Source organism: Aplidium turbinatum, chromosome 8, assembly GCF_918807975.1.
Source record: "Aplidium turbinatum chromosome 8, kaAplTurb1.1, whole genome shotgun sequence".
NCBI classification, from domain to species: Eukaryota; Metazoa; Chordata; class Ascidiacea; order Aplousobranchia; family Polyclinidae; genus Aplidium; species Aplidium turbinatum.
The window spans coordinates 7,633,532-7,650,310 of NC_137479.1; the positions used below are offsets into that span (position 1 = coordinate 7,633,532).

Sequence of the window (16,779 nt, forward strand, 5' to 3'; positions counted from 1 at the left end):
AATAGTAGTGGTTGGCCGCTTAACTTCATTGATTTGTCTTTCTTACAGGCTAGCATAAGGTCATCTTAGATCCTCTTTGCCTTGAACATCATGTTTGAGTGTTTGGCCGATTGTGAAGCAAGATAACTAAATTTGACCAAGTACCTCTCTGCATTCAAGTTGTGTGTCGGCAGGTTTTTTTGTTGGTCGGATACCAGTGTATGGAGAGGAGTTGCTCGAGCAGCATTAAGATAAACATCCCAATACTTACGCTTGCACTGCAGTTCTACTTTTCCAGCCTGGATGGACAATTGCACATCTCTCCCAGAAGAAGATGATCAAGATCGCTTTGTGGAGCATTGTCTTCCTTTTTCACATGTGTCCATTCTACATAGTAGTCCCGGAGGGTGTGTATCTTTTTTTCAGCAAGGTCACTGCAGAGCTGAAGAAGGATGTCAATTAACAAATCCTGGTTTGCTCATTCCACACATCCAAGGAAGGGCATTGTCACTTGGTATGTAAAATTTGCAAGTGCTTTGAATCCTGCTATGATGAAATCATTCTCAAGGTAAATTTTACAAGCTCGAACAAGATTATTAAGCGGTGTCTTGGCAAGTAACTACATGCTTCATGTATGGAATGCAATCATAGACTGCACCTGCCTGATATTCAAGTCTGGTAAAACGTCGCTCTTTGTAGAGGCTAATCGACTTATATACTCCAGCTTCCTCTAAACTGTTCTGCTAAAGATGCTGTTTTGCCATCTCCCTCATGGGCTGCGAGCTTTGTAAGAGCTGCCAGAGTAGTTTCAACCACAGATTTTTTCCGGATTTAGGCCTGCAATGCTGGCTCTCTCTTGACAATGAGTTTACGAAGACCAGTTTTGTTTTCAAGAGCAGCCATAGCTGTGAGATTGTCTGTATCAAACCGTTCACATGTATGGGACTTACAAAGCAAATGATATGGCACATGCTTTAATGCCAGTTGTTTTGCAACACATATCTCAATCTTGAGATTTTTGCTTGCGGCTGCTGTCGTAAGGGCATCAATCTGCTCCCAAAGACGTACTGCTGTCCAGCAAGGGTCATTGGCAGCTACCCGTAGTCTCTTCATCGTCTCAACAATAAAGGCAACTATTTGGTCTCTATCTTCAAAAGCAATGAAGAGAGGACATAGAGAGATCATCGTATATTCACTGCAATCATCATTAAAAAAATTTAAGATGAGAATCACCGAAGTGGGATAGATGCCAATCACCGTCTATTATCCTACTACTCTGTACAGAGTTACTTTTGTTGTGGGCTTCTTGTTTACAAGTGCATTTGCAGATGCTACTTCCTGACAGAGTGCCTTTGTGTGTTTGAAGTTTTTTATTGATTTAGCTGAAGGCAGGACAATTTCATACAGTTTGTAGTCTGCTGATGCTCGAAACAAAAACCACAAAATAGATTTAAAAAAGTGGGTAATTTTGTCAAACTATATCATAACTCTACACGTGAAAGTTAAACCCTACTTATTATTGCTTAAACAGATTGCCTGACCCCACAAACATGGGGTAAGACACCACAACCAAGTAAAAATACCCCAAAATGACCAAATTATGGCTAAAATCGTGATTTTCAGGGAAAATAGCGGCCATTTTGAATTTTCGCCCTGCACACTTTTTTCTTGGAACTCAGACCAAAAATTTTGTCATTTCATGTTGAGATAGGTTAAATGGAATGCGAAAAAACTGTCCCTAAAGCAAAACTAAAAATTGCCCATTTATAGCCCACTGCTATTTAATGTTGATAAACGGAATTCACACAAAAAGGAACATCCTTGTATAAACACAATCACATACATTTTTGGACTTGAGGAAATTTGGAAGGTTTTGAACTTAGCCTACGTAATATTTGCTTACTGAGTGACAAACTGCATTGTAGTATCTTCCAAACAGCGAGACGGTTTCGAGAAGTTAACATATATATACGTATATGAAAATGCAATCAATTGCGAGATGCTGATTCTGAAAATCTCTTAACGGTTTTAAAGTTGATGGGCATGATACACAGTATAGGCCTACAAAACACAGCAATTGATGAAAAGGAAGAATACTGTGCGATTAGTACAAAGTAACAAAAAGAGAATCAGGAAATAAGTGTAAACAACGAAAAACAGTTCATTACAAATTTATTATCTTAGTTTTACTGATCACTGTGATCGAACATCTGAACGTGAACATCTGAACACGTGTCTATCGCTGTCAATTCTTGCTACAAATCGGCTGCCGAGAAACATATTTTACTGATCACTATTACTTTGTAAAGCTAACAAATGCATTAATAAAATATCTTTCGACCCATCTAGCTCTACCCCATTTTTCGGGCCATATGTGCAGATGATTGGCGCCTTTTCTTTTCAACCAATCAATAAAAAGCTTTAGTTGGTTTTGGTTCCACCCGAATGATGATGTCTGCTTAACTCGGCTACTCATATGCATTGCCCCAATGCCCACTTGTAATCTGAAATTAAAAAAGCAATTTAAGAAAACAATAAGAACAACATTGGCGTTTGGAAAACAATGAAATATGCTTCTGCAATTCATTTTTAGTTTTCAAGTATTTTTTCTACAAAGCCACCATTGCATTTTCACTCGTATCAAGAGTTTACGGCTATTAAGAAAATCTTTTCCAAGCAGTGTGGCGGAAGTGGTTATCAAATAACAGGAAAACCCGATCTGTAACGTACATCGACTAAGCAACATGACCAGGACCTACTTAGAAAATAAACATTTTTGTAGTTACCCTTTTTAAATATGTCAAAAAATTATACAATTTTATAACAAGTAGAAAACTATTACAAGGGAAACAAATTAAGTTTTAAGATGTTTCAAAGTTTACTTAATTTGTTGCTAGAAATGTTGTGAGCTGCATTACAATTTGTAGGAAGGTAGTTCAGGGACGTAGCTACGGGAGGGCTTGGGGGGGATGGGAGCAATCACTTCCAAAGTTTTATTTTGCTCTCTCCCCAAACAAATGTTTTAATACTACTCCAACATTTTTTGCAACCCTCACCTGTCTAAATCTATCCACTTCATCATTTCGTCGACATGGTTCATGTTGCTTATGATGTTGTGACCATAGTAAGTGCTTGACATAGAGCCAATGATGTCGACAGTGCTTTTGCTGTACACGTCATAATACTGAAATATTGTTGTACAAGTGTCACTGTACAAAAATAAAGGTGGTCCCATACTTGTTTTAAGTGTCTGGTATGAAAAGATAAGATTCTCATTGTACTAAGCCTTCAGCACAAAGGAGAATAGGGTGGACAACTTCTTTTTCTCGGCCGCCTTTCATGCAGCAAATTATGCCAACCTAATTTCTTACATCGTCGCTAGAGGTGAGCGGTGTTTTCAACAACAAGCTGAAGCCGGAGTCGAACCAGGATTGCATAATTGGAAAGCCAACGCCTTAGCCGTTGCACCATCCCACCGCCTAGTATCATGTAGGCTACCACAAAATAATGTTATCTCTAGTTAGGCTACTTTCTTACATTTTCTTATTCAAAAAAACCAGGTTGTTGAAACCACGATAAGTTTAAATCCTACTTGTCGCCTGCATAGTTAAATGGTGAAAGCTTTGATGCAAGGTTGGCTCAACACTGTTTAGCATGTGGCTGTATCTTTAACAAAAAAAAAAAAAACACTTAAAAAATGGCATGCTTGAAGGTGGACTTAGCCTAGTTTAGAATCCAGTTGGTTTTGTTGACTTCTTTTCCACTTATTACAAAATCTTCAACTACTTGGGCGGGGAAGGGAAGGTAATTTGATACACTTTTAACGTTTTTGCCTGTTAACTGAAAATTACGTGACACAAACTATTGATTTTAAGCTGAAATGAAAGTCTGATCCTTTACACACTTTTTAAAAGCATTTTCACGGTTCTATGTTTGTTACATTTTTTTTAATTGAAATTTTAAAAATGTCACTCAAGTGTATCAATTTACCTTCCACGGAAGGTAAATTGATACACCCGGAAGGTAATTTGATACAGTAAAACTAACACAGAAATCCCCTTTGACAGCAAAGCAATAAATGAAAATTTAATATGTGGTTGGCGTGCTTGGGTGCAAGGATGACTGTTGAGACCTATGTGTGCGGCGAAGCTTCTGCAGCGGGATGGACATGGGAAGGATGATTGGCTGGAGTTCTTACTCAAGGGGAGGTGCTTTGCGCTGTTCTCATTTTTTGACAGCAGATAGCGTGTAGGCCTACGAAAGCCTATATAATAGTTGTTTCCCAAAGTAGCAGGTCTAGTTAATAAAGAACAACTTGTTTAAATCAACTAAATCAATAATAACATTTATTACAGTCACAAAAAAGAATTTAATATACTGTATCAATTTACCTTCTCCACGTGTATCAATTTACCTTTTTCAAAAAAAATTATAAAATTCTGATTTTTGGATGCTTGGATGCACATTGCAGAAAAAACGTGACATGCCCTTGAAGCCTTATCAATGAACTGTCAAATGAGTTTGGTTTCATCTTTCAGGAACTTTTCTTTCATTTTCCAGACGGAAATAATCATGAGTTAAAAAATTTACGAAAATACTCAAAAAACACACTTTTACAAATTTATGCCACAAAAACACGAGTTAGCTGCATGGTGCAATTTTTGTAGGCATTATTTTCACAGATCTTTCACCTAATAACAATATTTTTGTCTAATATTTTTTGCACATTTCTGTAGGGGGGGTGTATCAAATTACCTTCCGTATCAAATTACCTTCCTTTCCCCTAAGCCTGGATACGACCAAAATGTATTTTTTAGACAGTGACAATAGCCACTTGGCCAGTGACAATTTTTTAGACAGTGACATGCAATGAAACTACAAGCAATATTGAACACCATTTTAGTTACTTTTAATATCCCCCAAGACGCTACCACCATTCCAAGCTTTATTCCATGTTGGGAAAGCTTACTGTTAAGCTCATCAAGGAAGTCTCTGAAAATATTAATATTCGGAATTAAAAACAAAATCATTTCTTGTAAAGATGTTAAACTTGACTTGAGAAAAAAGTCAACGCGTTTTGCTAATCTTGTCGTTGTAATTCAGGTTTGCCTACATCCAATTATTCTAAAATATGCTGAAGAATAAGTTGCTTCTTTGCTGGGTGCAATAATACGTTTAGCCTGCATTAATTGTTTGTGATGAAAAAATTGTCTATACAAGCGTGGTGTCAGTACCTTCGTGGCCATACCCACTACCCAGTGTAGGCTACACACTGCACTGACGAGGCCAGAAGACACAGTCTGAATAACATTTCCGCTTAATATTGTAGTTTCGTGAGCATTCGACTACGAACAACGACTCAAGATCGTGGCAGTAATGCAAGTTGCATTTACATGTAATAGGAATCAGAATGTAGAAATGCGTAGCAATTGAGCTTCACTGTCTTCACACTGTGATGTTCTCTGCTTAATTTTAGCAAGAAAAATGCTTTCTTATTTTTCTTTTACAAAGACTTGATTTAATGCCTGTTTATTTTTTGTAAATGAAATTCTTTTGTTGTCACTGCAGCTTCTGTGCAAGCGGCACAATTTTATGATTGGCGCCAGCTATTGGGGTTAGGACTCCAAAACGAAATGAAAACACCATTTTACACTGTATTGCAAAGGAATTTATGAGAGGTGGTACGTTCCGCAGTAAAAACTATTCAAAAACTATTCACGATAAAGTAAACAGAAGAAATGCTCTGAGGAAGAAAACAGGTCCAAAGATATCGCCCAAGGTAATATAGGCATACCTGAAATACGAAAATGATAAACACTTTGTTGAAACCAAGCAAAGCGAACTGTCAAACTTCCTAAAGTTGATATGGGGCGTATTGTACTGTATATCGGCAACTGATTGTGGTAAGTGGGAATAAAACACGAAACATTCATTGCAAATGAAAGGATAATGGTTAACGGCATATTGTTAGAGAGGTCAGCAAAATAAAAATTGAAAATAGTTTGATATTTTAAACAAAAGATTTTTTGTATTAAGTTTCGACCAAGTTAAATGATAGACAAATAACCAGCACTCTTAACAAGCATAAGTAACAAAAATTAAGCCAAAACTTTGTCATTGATTTTATATTCTAGCGGTTAACCGAAATAAGTTAAAAAAACTCTTGCTTGAAAAGACCAGCCACAAATAGTTTCCAAATTCCATCCACCTGTATATCTCGGCGTGTGCTCTGGTGTAATCCGTGTGTGGTTCGTACTCCATAACTAGACCATCAACACCAGAAAGAATTGCTTTGAATACAATGTCGTCGATGGTTTGAGATCTGTACAACGCGTTTTAGATGTAAGTTGCTCTTATTTGTTGTAGACCAATTATACTGTAACTTATACCAGAATAATTGCGCAAATGACTAATTTAAAAAAGATGTAAAACATCAAACAGTTGTACTTTTTGTGCACGTACAGTAATATGCAGCGGTGATGCTTATAACCACGAATAAGCCACATACCATAAAAGTTTGGCCTGAAACAGGATCATGTTATGCACCAGCAAACATTGACTCTAGAATATTTAGAAGAAGAATGAAAGAAATAAAATTATTTTGCTAAAGTAAGCTGTAGTTGTTCTTATTGGCACTAAAATTAAAATTTACCTGTTGACTGTAGCTGCACCATGCAGTATGAACGCTTCATGGCTAGCTTTCAAATGGGGGTAGATGCTCAAATTACTGCTTTTAAATTCATCCTTGTACAATTCCACTAGTATCTTCATTCGACTAGCTGGTCTGCAATACACAGTCTAGCATCAATGTTTTTCCATCGAACCATTGCAATTTATCCAGTATAATCGAGAGAATGCAGACTCAACGGCCTCTAACGCTTATCCAGGGCTATACGGTTTTTTACACTCTCTCATTGGATGCACACTATATGTTTTCGTTTGCTTTTTATGTACATTTTGTTTTGCATCCGACCAATAATAAATGACTGACTTATTGAGAACATAATTCGGGTCTGGTACTCCACCAAGGAAATACTTAGAACTTAAAAACAAGACAATCTCTTAAAATAATGGAAAAAAACTAACCCAAAAAAAGCAAAATGCTAATAGAAAGATTGAGGAAAAAATTGTTTTTGTCTATAAAAAAAAGGGATTGTTTAAAAAAAATAAAGAATTCAAATGCGCGATAGCAAAAAAACGCGAAGTGTTTTCACGTCCTCATCAGCCTTCTTGAAAATGTTTCAGCCCCTAAACGTCGTTCCGGTTCGAACCAATCGAGTACCTCCCTGGTAACGCCACTGGGTTTAACAGATAATACACAACATCACCAGATAGTTTCAAAATATTCTCTTACATTCTCATGTCAACGACTGTTGAGTTTCCATGATTTGATTTCGCAATGTTGAGGAAATTGCAGCAAGGGTATACCACTCGAAACGACTTCAAGAGTCTCGTTCGGTCTTCCTGTCGTTTCTGAGCTTCAGCAGGAGAAGACACATTCTTCCAGCTCATTTGCAAAAGATACTTGAGGTCATAGACGTCTGCTGGATCCAGAGTAACCCACCAATTGACGGATTTGTTATGTACAGATGGTTCACTTTTGATTTGTAGGATTTCACCTAAATGTTAAATTTCAGTTCAGACCAATTTGAAGTTTAATGAAAAGGTTAAATAATGTAAAAGAAAATCTTGTCAATATTTTTAGAGAAACAAAGTGATTAGTGTGATAGAAAAGAATAGCATTGCAAAGCGGTGGATGTTCTGAGATTTTCTGCGCATGAAATTAACGCACATACAATTGGATATCCGACTAATTGATAAATTAATACAGGTTGTTTTAATTTGTGCAATTCGATTGTGTTGCTTTGTAGTCTGTGAATACAAAGTCCTTGTTTTGCTAGTAAGTTAAACGCACACTAAAGTTTTTTTTCTTCTTTTTTTTGAGTATTTTTTCTTTTATGCAACCTTTACTTATTGCTAGGAACCAAATCCGGTACAAGACGACAGCTTTCACATGAAATATTAAACAAAGATCGCTCACTTTTTGGAGCACAATATGCTCCTCCAACAATTGCTTGCGGATCTTTATAAGGTGTATAAATGAGTCCAATAACACCTTCACCACATGCAGGTCTTGCACCACTTTCCTGCATCACATATCCAGCGTGACTGTCTCCTAACCATCCATAACGACATCTAAAAATGATTGACTACATTTGAAAGCTATTACCACTTAGGCCTATAAACAATCTTTGAAATTATAAATTAGCCTAGTAGCCTACTGATGCGCCGCGAATAACAAAAGTGAGGCAAAGAAAAAGCTTTTTTTTGCTTTATAAAAAATACATCGTAGGTTCATGCTGTCTAATATCTTGTTTACATTTATAAATTAAATGAGGAAGCTACATTAATCTTCACAGTTAAACCAGGCAAAAATTACTGCATTAAATTGTCAATAAAGCGTTTGAAAGATGGCTGGTTTGGTTGGTCTAAATCTTTATCCTCTGAGTGACAAAGCCTTGATAGGTTATTCCTGGTAGTTTCGCATACAGTATTGTAGAGGCTTTTGACGCAGGGCCGGTTACGAGATTGGCAGAGTGAAGTTTTCAGATAATTGTTGCCGGGGAATATTTCGATCTACTAGTTTCCGATGGAAAGCAGTCCTGAAAGTGCAAACTCTGAGAGCCGAACCAGCACCACGTAATTTTTGAGTCGAGCGCGTAACTATGGATTATTTTTTGGTGATTTATAAATTTAAAAATGAGTGTTTGCATTGTTTTGACTTTTGGGAGGGAGTAAGTTATGGTTTAAAAGCAAACTTTACGGTAGGATGTACCAAGAGCGAATCTTTTAAGCGTTTGATTGAGCTAATGGTCTGGTTATATAATAGAGAATCAGTTTGGGTGGAACTTTTTGGTGGATCAGCAATAGGTACTTATAATATAGGCAGCTCTAATCAATTGATTACGATTAGTGCTTGAAGAAAAGCTAGTCTGTGGATGAAACTGTAGTGTTTAATCGTAAGACTTGCTTAATTGGCAAATATTTTACTGTTGGTATGTCCAGTCTTTACTGTTGCGATATGTGCAACATATGTCACAAAAAAAAAATAGTTTCTTACCTTTCATAACCTATTTGAAAAGCCTTTTGCATGTCTTCTTTTAAGGCAAGTTTTTTTCCGATGTCCGAACAAGCTTCTGAAGCTTGTGAAAATGTAAACTTTCCTCGAACGAAAACAATTGGATCTGAAAGCGTAGCATTGTGTATTTGAAAGTATAAGCCTTTTCAGAAAATAAGTGTTTATGACTCTAATTTTAATGAGTGAACTAAATTTTGTGCAGTCAATAAATTATGAAAACTTTTGTTTGGTTCAGTATTTTGAAGATGTGCTTTACACGCATATAAATTGTTAACTTGGTTGTTTTTTGTTATTAGGCTATTTTTTTTTATAAACTAACAAAATACTGTCTGTTTGTTCTATTTTCAAACTAATTTTGGCTACAGTGAAAACATTTTGGAGAACAACATTTGCTATGAAAAGGTTGGATCTTCATTTGGGTCACAGTAGGCCCTACATATTCACTTCAAGTTGTAGTTAAAGTGTTGTTTTTATGATTCACAATATTGTGCAAAAGCGTACCGTAAGCTTGTAAATTATTTTGATGAATCGGTGACGTTTCACGCCCCATGACAACTTGAACCATAAGAACAAATCACATGTAAAATATAATCTGTTATAATTATACATTAAGGCAAAAGAAAATGGTTTCCACAGCGTTATATTTTAAATTGGGACATTGTTGTTCTTAATACGATAACGCATCGCTATAGAATCATTAGAAAGGGAAAGGAGCGCAATGGTGTAAATGGCTGAAACAATCGTATCAAAGAAAAGTATATTAAAACTACAATGAATCCACAATATTGCCAGCTAGCGTACCTTGATATCATTTTTTTTATCATATTTTCTTTGACTTGCTACAATAAGTACAAAACTTCAAATTATTTTGAAACCGCAAAAAGATGACGCTTAATTTTGTCAACTATTTACCTGGTTTTGATGCTGTTGATGTCGATTGAATAGTTTGTGGGGTAGTAGACATGCCTGGTGTTATTGCAGTTTCGTTCTTCAGGGTAGTCTTGTTTTTGAAGGAAAAGGTAGTGTCGTAACCTTTATAAAAAGTAAAGATGCCTGTTACACTCTACAAAATATATCTCAAAAGCTTAGCTAACTTTTGAAATTGTCTAAACTTAGCTGAGGATATTAGGCTAAATGTGTGCAAAACTATAAATTATATTGAACCATGAAAAAATGCACTGCATAACTTTATGACACCTAATACAGTATTGCCAACTATTCACCTGATGTTGTTGATGTCTGCTGAGCAGTTTGTGGGGTAGTAGACTTGCCAAATATTGTTACAACTTCTTTTTTCAAAGTAGTCGTATTTTCGTATGAAGAAGTAGCGTCGTGACCTTCATAAAATGTAAAGATACTTGTTAAAGTCTACCCTACAACATAATGCATCTCAAAAGCTAAGCTAACTTTCGAAATTGTCTAAATTCAGCTAAGGATTTTAAATGTTCAAGAGCTGCAAATTTGCATCCATAGAGTTTCCTTATCAATGGGACACTTATCAAAGTTTGATTTTGGTTTCTGGTGTGATATGCTACGTCGTAGCATCATAAAAGTCCACATACATTGCTATGGGGCTTGTTGGATGATAACAGTTCTTGGTCCCACTATGGTTATATGTGCTACAACATCAAACCTTAGTCAGGTTTTAGTGCTTCTGTATGATTCATAGTATTTAACAAGTATATTTCAGTTGCATATGCTGAAATCAATTTGTTGGAGATTTATAACAGTTTGTTTTTGGTTGTTCTTCAAAATAAGTCGTTGATTAAATGAATTCTTGCTTTGCTGTATTATCAGCTCATTTCAGTTATTGAAACGGTTTGTGCATTCAAATTTCTTGTTTTACAATTCAGTTTGGGCGGAACTTTGCCCAAGATATTGATACACGCGTGAAAGATATGATATTTTATGTAGCCTATAACTCTCTCTCTGTAGGTATCATGGCTGATACAGCCCTCGATGTACAATGATGTTCCAGTTTGATCAATCTCGTGCGTCTTGCCAAATTTTAGTAGGGTTCTTGGTATGTGGTTGAAAATTGTGCAAAAATGTAAATCTTTGAGCTCCTCTTGACCGTTTTCCTAGTATTTTTCCACTTAAAGATAAATCTTCAAGTTTTCCTTTCCTTATGATGTGACCCAAGAACTTCAGTTGCCGCATTTCTATAGATCTCATTATCTGCTGCTCCTGGCCCATCTGTTGAAGAACTGCTCTGTTGGTTCGAAAAGCTGTCCATGGAATTTTGAGAATTCTTCGGTAAAACCACATTTCTGCAGCTTCAAGCTTCAAACATGTGTGCACGAATAATAATAATCTGTGTACTATCTCTATACGGTAAGAAAATGTGGAATGCGATGAACCCTTTTGCAAAGTCACGACAGTGTTGCCAAATACATCTATAATTTCAATTCAGTGTTTTTGATATTTTAAATGTTGTAATAAACATGCCATATACGGTAGTATATCGCAAATTTTACAAGTAGGCGTAGTTGAAAAATCATTCTCGAGTTTAAATGATAAACAAATAAAGAGAAAAATACCATGTATGATTTGCGATAGAGTAAGCATTAAAGCGTCATTATGAAAACGTTTGCAAATGCCACACCTGATGTTACAACGGTAACAGTAGTCTGCTCAGGCAGTTTAGTGTTTGCGAAAGAAAGTTGCACTGTCAAGTATACAATTACAGTGATGGTGGCTAGAAGGAGAATAAAGCATGCGGCAGCTACGCAGCCCAGCATTCGGGCTACTTTGACTTTCTCTTTATAGCGTTCATGATACGATTTTCCTTTGCCCTTGTTTTGGTCTTGGTCCAAGCCTTCAAAGAGTATCTGCACAGTAAATAAATCATTAAGTGCCTGGTTTCAAATTGGTTTGAATTACTCATGCTCACAGTATTATGATAAGATTTTACCATTTGGTTAAAAAATTGCAGTAAAAATTATTGACTTGTTGCATTCAAGATATAAGTAAATTCTTTGGTTTGAAAAAGGCAAGAAAAATACAAATATGCACTTGTAGCCAACAGCAGGCAATTTTAACTTTAGAAATTGCAATAATTTTTACTATGTGCTGTAAAAAGCAAAACATATGACTCTGCTCAAAACGTACTGGGTGATTGGTTGTTCATAGTAGTTGTTAGCTTAGTTGTTAGCCCATTGTATTCTTTCTTGCAAAATGCAGTGAAAATAAGGCCGGCAATGATGTGATAACATCGTAAACATGATATAAAATTAAAAATGAGCCCTGTCGCTAAAAGACCTTTGCAGTTGTAGAGCTACAATAAATAAAACCATAACATTAGAAAAGTGGTTACGAATAAACAATATCATTTTTGCGATTTGCAAATTGTTCTTTGCTGTGCAGTCTCAACCCAGACAGCAAATATGTCGTTTTTCACATTGACCATCGTCTACTACGTAAAAAACGTAAAATGTAAACGCCTGATTTGCTCTGAAATTGTCTGGGAATCAATGTGTGCGAATGGTCTACAAAGACGCCCGGAATGAACGGTACGTTTGCTTTTACTTTATTTGACTATTTTGATTTATGTTACAATGCAAAACGTCCAAAAATACTTGAAGTCGTAAAATACATAAAAATATACGCTAATGTACTTACTTGATCTTTTAATCTTGTCTCTCCGTTTCTGGGAATGAATTGTGCCGATTCATTTTTCGTCTCTAAATTTCCGTTCATATCGATGTGGGGAGGGGATATTATCACAGTGTATGTTTATTTTACAACTTTTAACATTGCTCAGTTCACTTTCCGTCCCTGAGGTAGGTTTAACCAGCATTCTACAGTATGCAACGTACACGACAGTTTAAATTTCAATGTGGCAATATTCAAAAGATGGTGTTCGTTTAAAACTTGAAACGCATAGGAATAAAATTTATTAACTGGTTAACTGCTTCATTTAAAAAATATTACAGTAGACACCACATTTTGATAAGAGCGTTACAACTCATAAAAATACTTCTCATTTATATCTTGTTTGATTTCTCTAACTACGGCTCATTCGGATAAGCCATTTTAATTGTATTTTGCGACATGATAATTGTCGAAGTCGCGACGTAACTTTGCAAAATTGTTTTCCCATCGTGGGACGTCCAACGTTATTGTTAAGCTCTGCGCTGATGCATTCACAGCGATGTTTTTATTTGCATAGTGTAAACTCACTCATTGCAACCGTCAAGTAGACCCATATCAGTTACGTAGTTTAAAGATTTAGTGGTTACACGAATCACAACTCTCAAAGTCATGTAGCCATTTCTAAGCAGAAAAAAAAACAAGCTTGGCGACGATAAAATTCTAACTAATGTTTAGCGTCTATTTTAGTTAGTTAGGTAACATTCAGCTTAAGGTGACTGAAAAATCATAAAGTTTGTGATGACTTTTCTTCTTGGAAAGCATTTTGCTACTTGGTATGGGTAGGCTACGGTGTGAGCTCGTGCTACATTTACAAAGGTTTACCACGTGAGTTAAAAAACAGTTTTATTGAGATCGGCCACGTTTGAAGTCTGAATGTTTTATTTACATGAAGAAATTAAACCATTCAATTTTGATATTTTATCCGAAGTGCCTTTGTCTGTGTGGCGGCGCAAACTACTATGGCGACATGTGATACCTTGACAGAAGAGGATGCGTATAATAGAAACTGTAGACATCAAATAATCCGCATCATCGACTCTACATCATAGGATTAAAGAAAAAAGAATTACAAAGACAGTAATACCTCATTATACTTAGCCAACTTTCAACTAGCGATATCATCTTAACACTAAAACAAAAAGTATGTGTAATGAGACTTACATCTTGCTTAGTCAACTATGTATTTGTAGTCTACCATTGTCTACACTCTAAATGGATACAAATACTAAACTGCCAGTTTCATAATATTTGCTTCTTGATTGTTGCCCGATTGCTGAAGTTACGGAACTACTGCACAGTATAAGGCTGTGTTGTGCCGTTTGAGTTCACACCTAAAACGTTACGAGAAATTTTGTTCATCTGTTTCTGTTAAGAAACAAAGTTTTCTGACTTATTTAATGATTTTTTTCTTTCAATCCAAATAACAGAATTACTTTAGCTGTTAGTCTATATCATAACTTGTTGTCGGACTTATTAGCCAATTGGCAGGCTGCCGATTACTTTGTGATGCTGTTGATAAAGTTTTGTTCATTTTAAAACTGTTCATTAGTCAATGATTACCCAAGTACAAAGCGTTGTAATTAGCCACATGAAAAGTCATTGTCAACCAACCTCATGGCTCTCGCTGGTCGCAAGTGACCTGACTGTGGAACAACTACACCAGATAGCAAAATCCGTTATTTTTACGTTGATTCAACGTCTGCAGACGTTGGGTATCGTTGAACTTGCCATTCTAAAACAAACTGTTACTTTTTTTCTGAGTGAGAAAAATATAAGCTAAATATAGCCTACTAAATATAAGCTCATGAACGTGTTGAAATAGTTGTGGTTGTGCAAAATTGATGTGATTTGAACTGCAAGCGTAAAATTGGGTTTTCATAAAACTCTCTTATGCTTATCAAAGTCTAGCCGATTTTATCAAGAAGCACATATACTTTCTTTGAATTCTTTGACCTTATCACTGTATTTTAGTTGCAGAATGTTTTCTCTGTTTTAGCTGCCTGCATGTTAAGTTGCTTTAGCTCCAGCTTAAAATTTTCGTCTGAGGGTAATATTCTGCATATGTCCCATTTTTACTCATCAGAATTAGGGTTCTAAAGCAGGCTTATCGAACCCAAGATAACCTTTTTAGTAAATTAAAACTGCGATATATCATCATTTTAGTGTTGGCTGAAGAAATAACTAGTACACGAGCTGAGGCAAACATACCAACAAAAGTCAACAAATGTAGAAAACAATACTTTAGTAATAGGCTATTTACTTTTTTCGAAATATTATAAAGGTTAGGCTACAGCTTGTGCTATAATAAGCTAAATTAGTATTACCGGTACTCAACCTTTCTGTCTTGTTCGTGGCATTACGAAACCGCCAACTAGTTCTCACACTCCTTTCTTAAATGGCTAGAGTAAACTGATAACCACCAATTCAAAACGTGAGTTAAAAATTCGTTTAACATGTCACTGTTTCTTAAGTCATTTCATGACTAACCATTATGGTTCAGCGTTTTCGCACCTCCGCCAAAGAACAAGTCCGTTACCTCTTAGTGGGGAAAGCACCACAAGTGAAGAACTTCCTGGACTACGTGATGCTTTATTTTACTAGTTAGACCAGCCTATGGTAACTTTCGAAAGGCTTCGATATTTGAGAATAACAAATATATCGCGAGCGAGCAATAGGTGCTTTAATAGTTTGAAGGGTACTTCTTTGTGCTTGTATCCGTATGCGTTTGAGTTCATTTTTATGCACGCTTTCAAAATATATTTTACGTCAATTCAACGTAATATGATATATACATTACTTACTTGCAGATCATTCTGGTTTTATGTGTTTCTTATGACGCACATTATTTGCACAATAGAAGAGGAATCGAAAAGAATATTCCAACTTTGAACTTCAGGCTTCTCTAACAAATCTATCGGTTGTATACCAATGTCGGCAAGCAAAAAACAGCCTATAAGATCAGTTAACTCTGGCTCAAACCTTGTGGTACATGAATCTTATTCGTCTGAGATTCTTTGGTAAAGACTTATTGTTTAATCACTGTGAATGCATAACAGATTTCTATACTGTAGAAAACTATACACGTACTTACATCATTTCAGTTGTAAATAACCGAATAATAGGTTTAGCCCTGGACAACTACAAGCAAAAACCTTAAAGCGTTTCCATTCCAAACGCGAGTGCTCATGGCTTTCAACAGTAAGATCTTATTAATCAAATATTTCCTTGAAAGTCTTTCTTTTTGGAGGGGTACTTTTGCTGGAGAAGCTGGCATATCGAACTACCCCACTCACTCAAACGTGGTTTGATTCTCTAAAAAGTTAACTAAAAGGTTTATCGTTGTGCTTCTCTTCAACATGAATACTAAAGACACACCTCAACACTCCGATACAATATACCAGAAAAACCTTTTGTGTAAAATTGGCTAAACGAATCACTTTTAAGCTTTTTGTACACGAATTTTTGTCATTTGTGGAAAACATGTTATGTGTTATTGCTTGCTTTTGCTGCTTCATAAGCATACAGTCAAAACATTTCTTTTAAACCACATAGGCTACTAAAATAGTGAAATTTTTTTACAAGTCAGCTTGAAAACTTTTTTAAAATCTCCTTATAAGCTCTATCAAATGATTTAGTAGTGCTTATTTAGTATTATTGCTTCTTGGGAATTCTATACTGAAACACCTTTTTTGTAACATAGTCTACAGATTTGCTTACCACATATATACTGTAGCCTGCATGATGTTTATTCCATGGAAAGAAATCTATGATATCGCTTGACTGCGTGTTTTGCCATATGTGTTGCATTATAATAAACCTGGCTCTACTTTCGATACGTAGATTCCTTTTCTTGTGTAGCAGTGTGTATTAAAACAGAGTCTTTAACTGCAAACTCATTTATTTGGATCAAACCACTAGATCTTCAGGTGGTTTTAAAAATTATGAAGAAATGGACATCGGTAGCCAAAAAAACATTGAATCAAACATTTAATAACAAAAGTAAAAGC

At 35.8% G+C, this 16,779-nt stretch overlaps 1 protein-coding gene across 1 annotated transcript; it reads right to left on the reverse strand.

Annotated features, from left to right (window-relative positions):
* Positions 1 to 1,851: 1,851 nt before the first annotated feature.
* Positions 1,852 to 12,879, reverse strand: LOC145776015 (uncharacterized). Its single transcript, XM_082587425.1, has 12 exons — positions 12,740 to 12,879; positions 11,724 to 11,949; positions 10,342 to 10,455; positions 10,031 to 10,150; positions 9,101 to 9,224; positions 8,021 to 8,175; positions 7,334 to 7,598; positions 6,632 to 6,763; positions 6,188 to 6,301; positions 4,887 to 4,971; positions 3,036 to 3,163; positions 1,852 to 2,483 (listed from the first exon to the last, which is right to left on the reverse strand). Exons 1-12 carry the CDS (start codon positions 12,815 to 12,817, stop codon positions 2,276 to 2,278), a joined length of 1,749 nt encoding a protein of 582 aa, XP_082443551.1. The 5' UTR covers positions 12,818 to 12,879; the 3' UTR covers positions 1,852 to 2,275.
* Between the last annotated feature and the right edge of the window lie 3,900 nt (positions 12,880 to 16,779).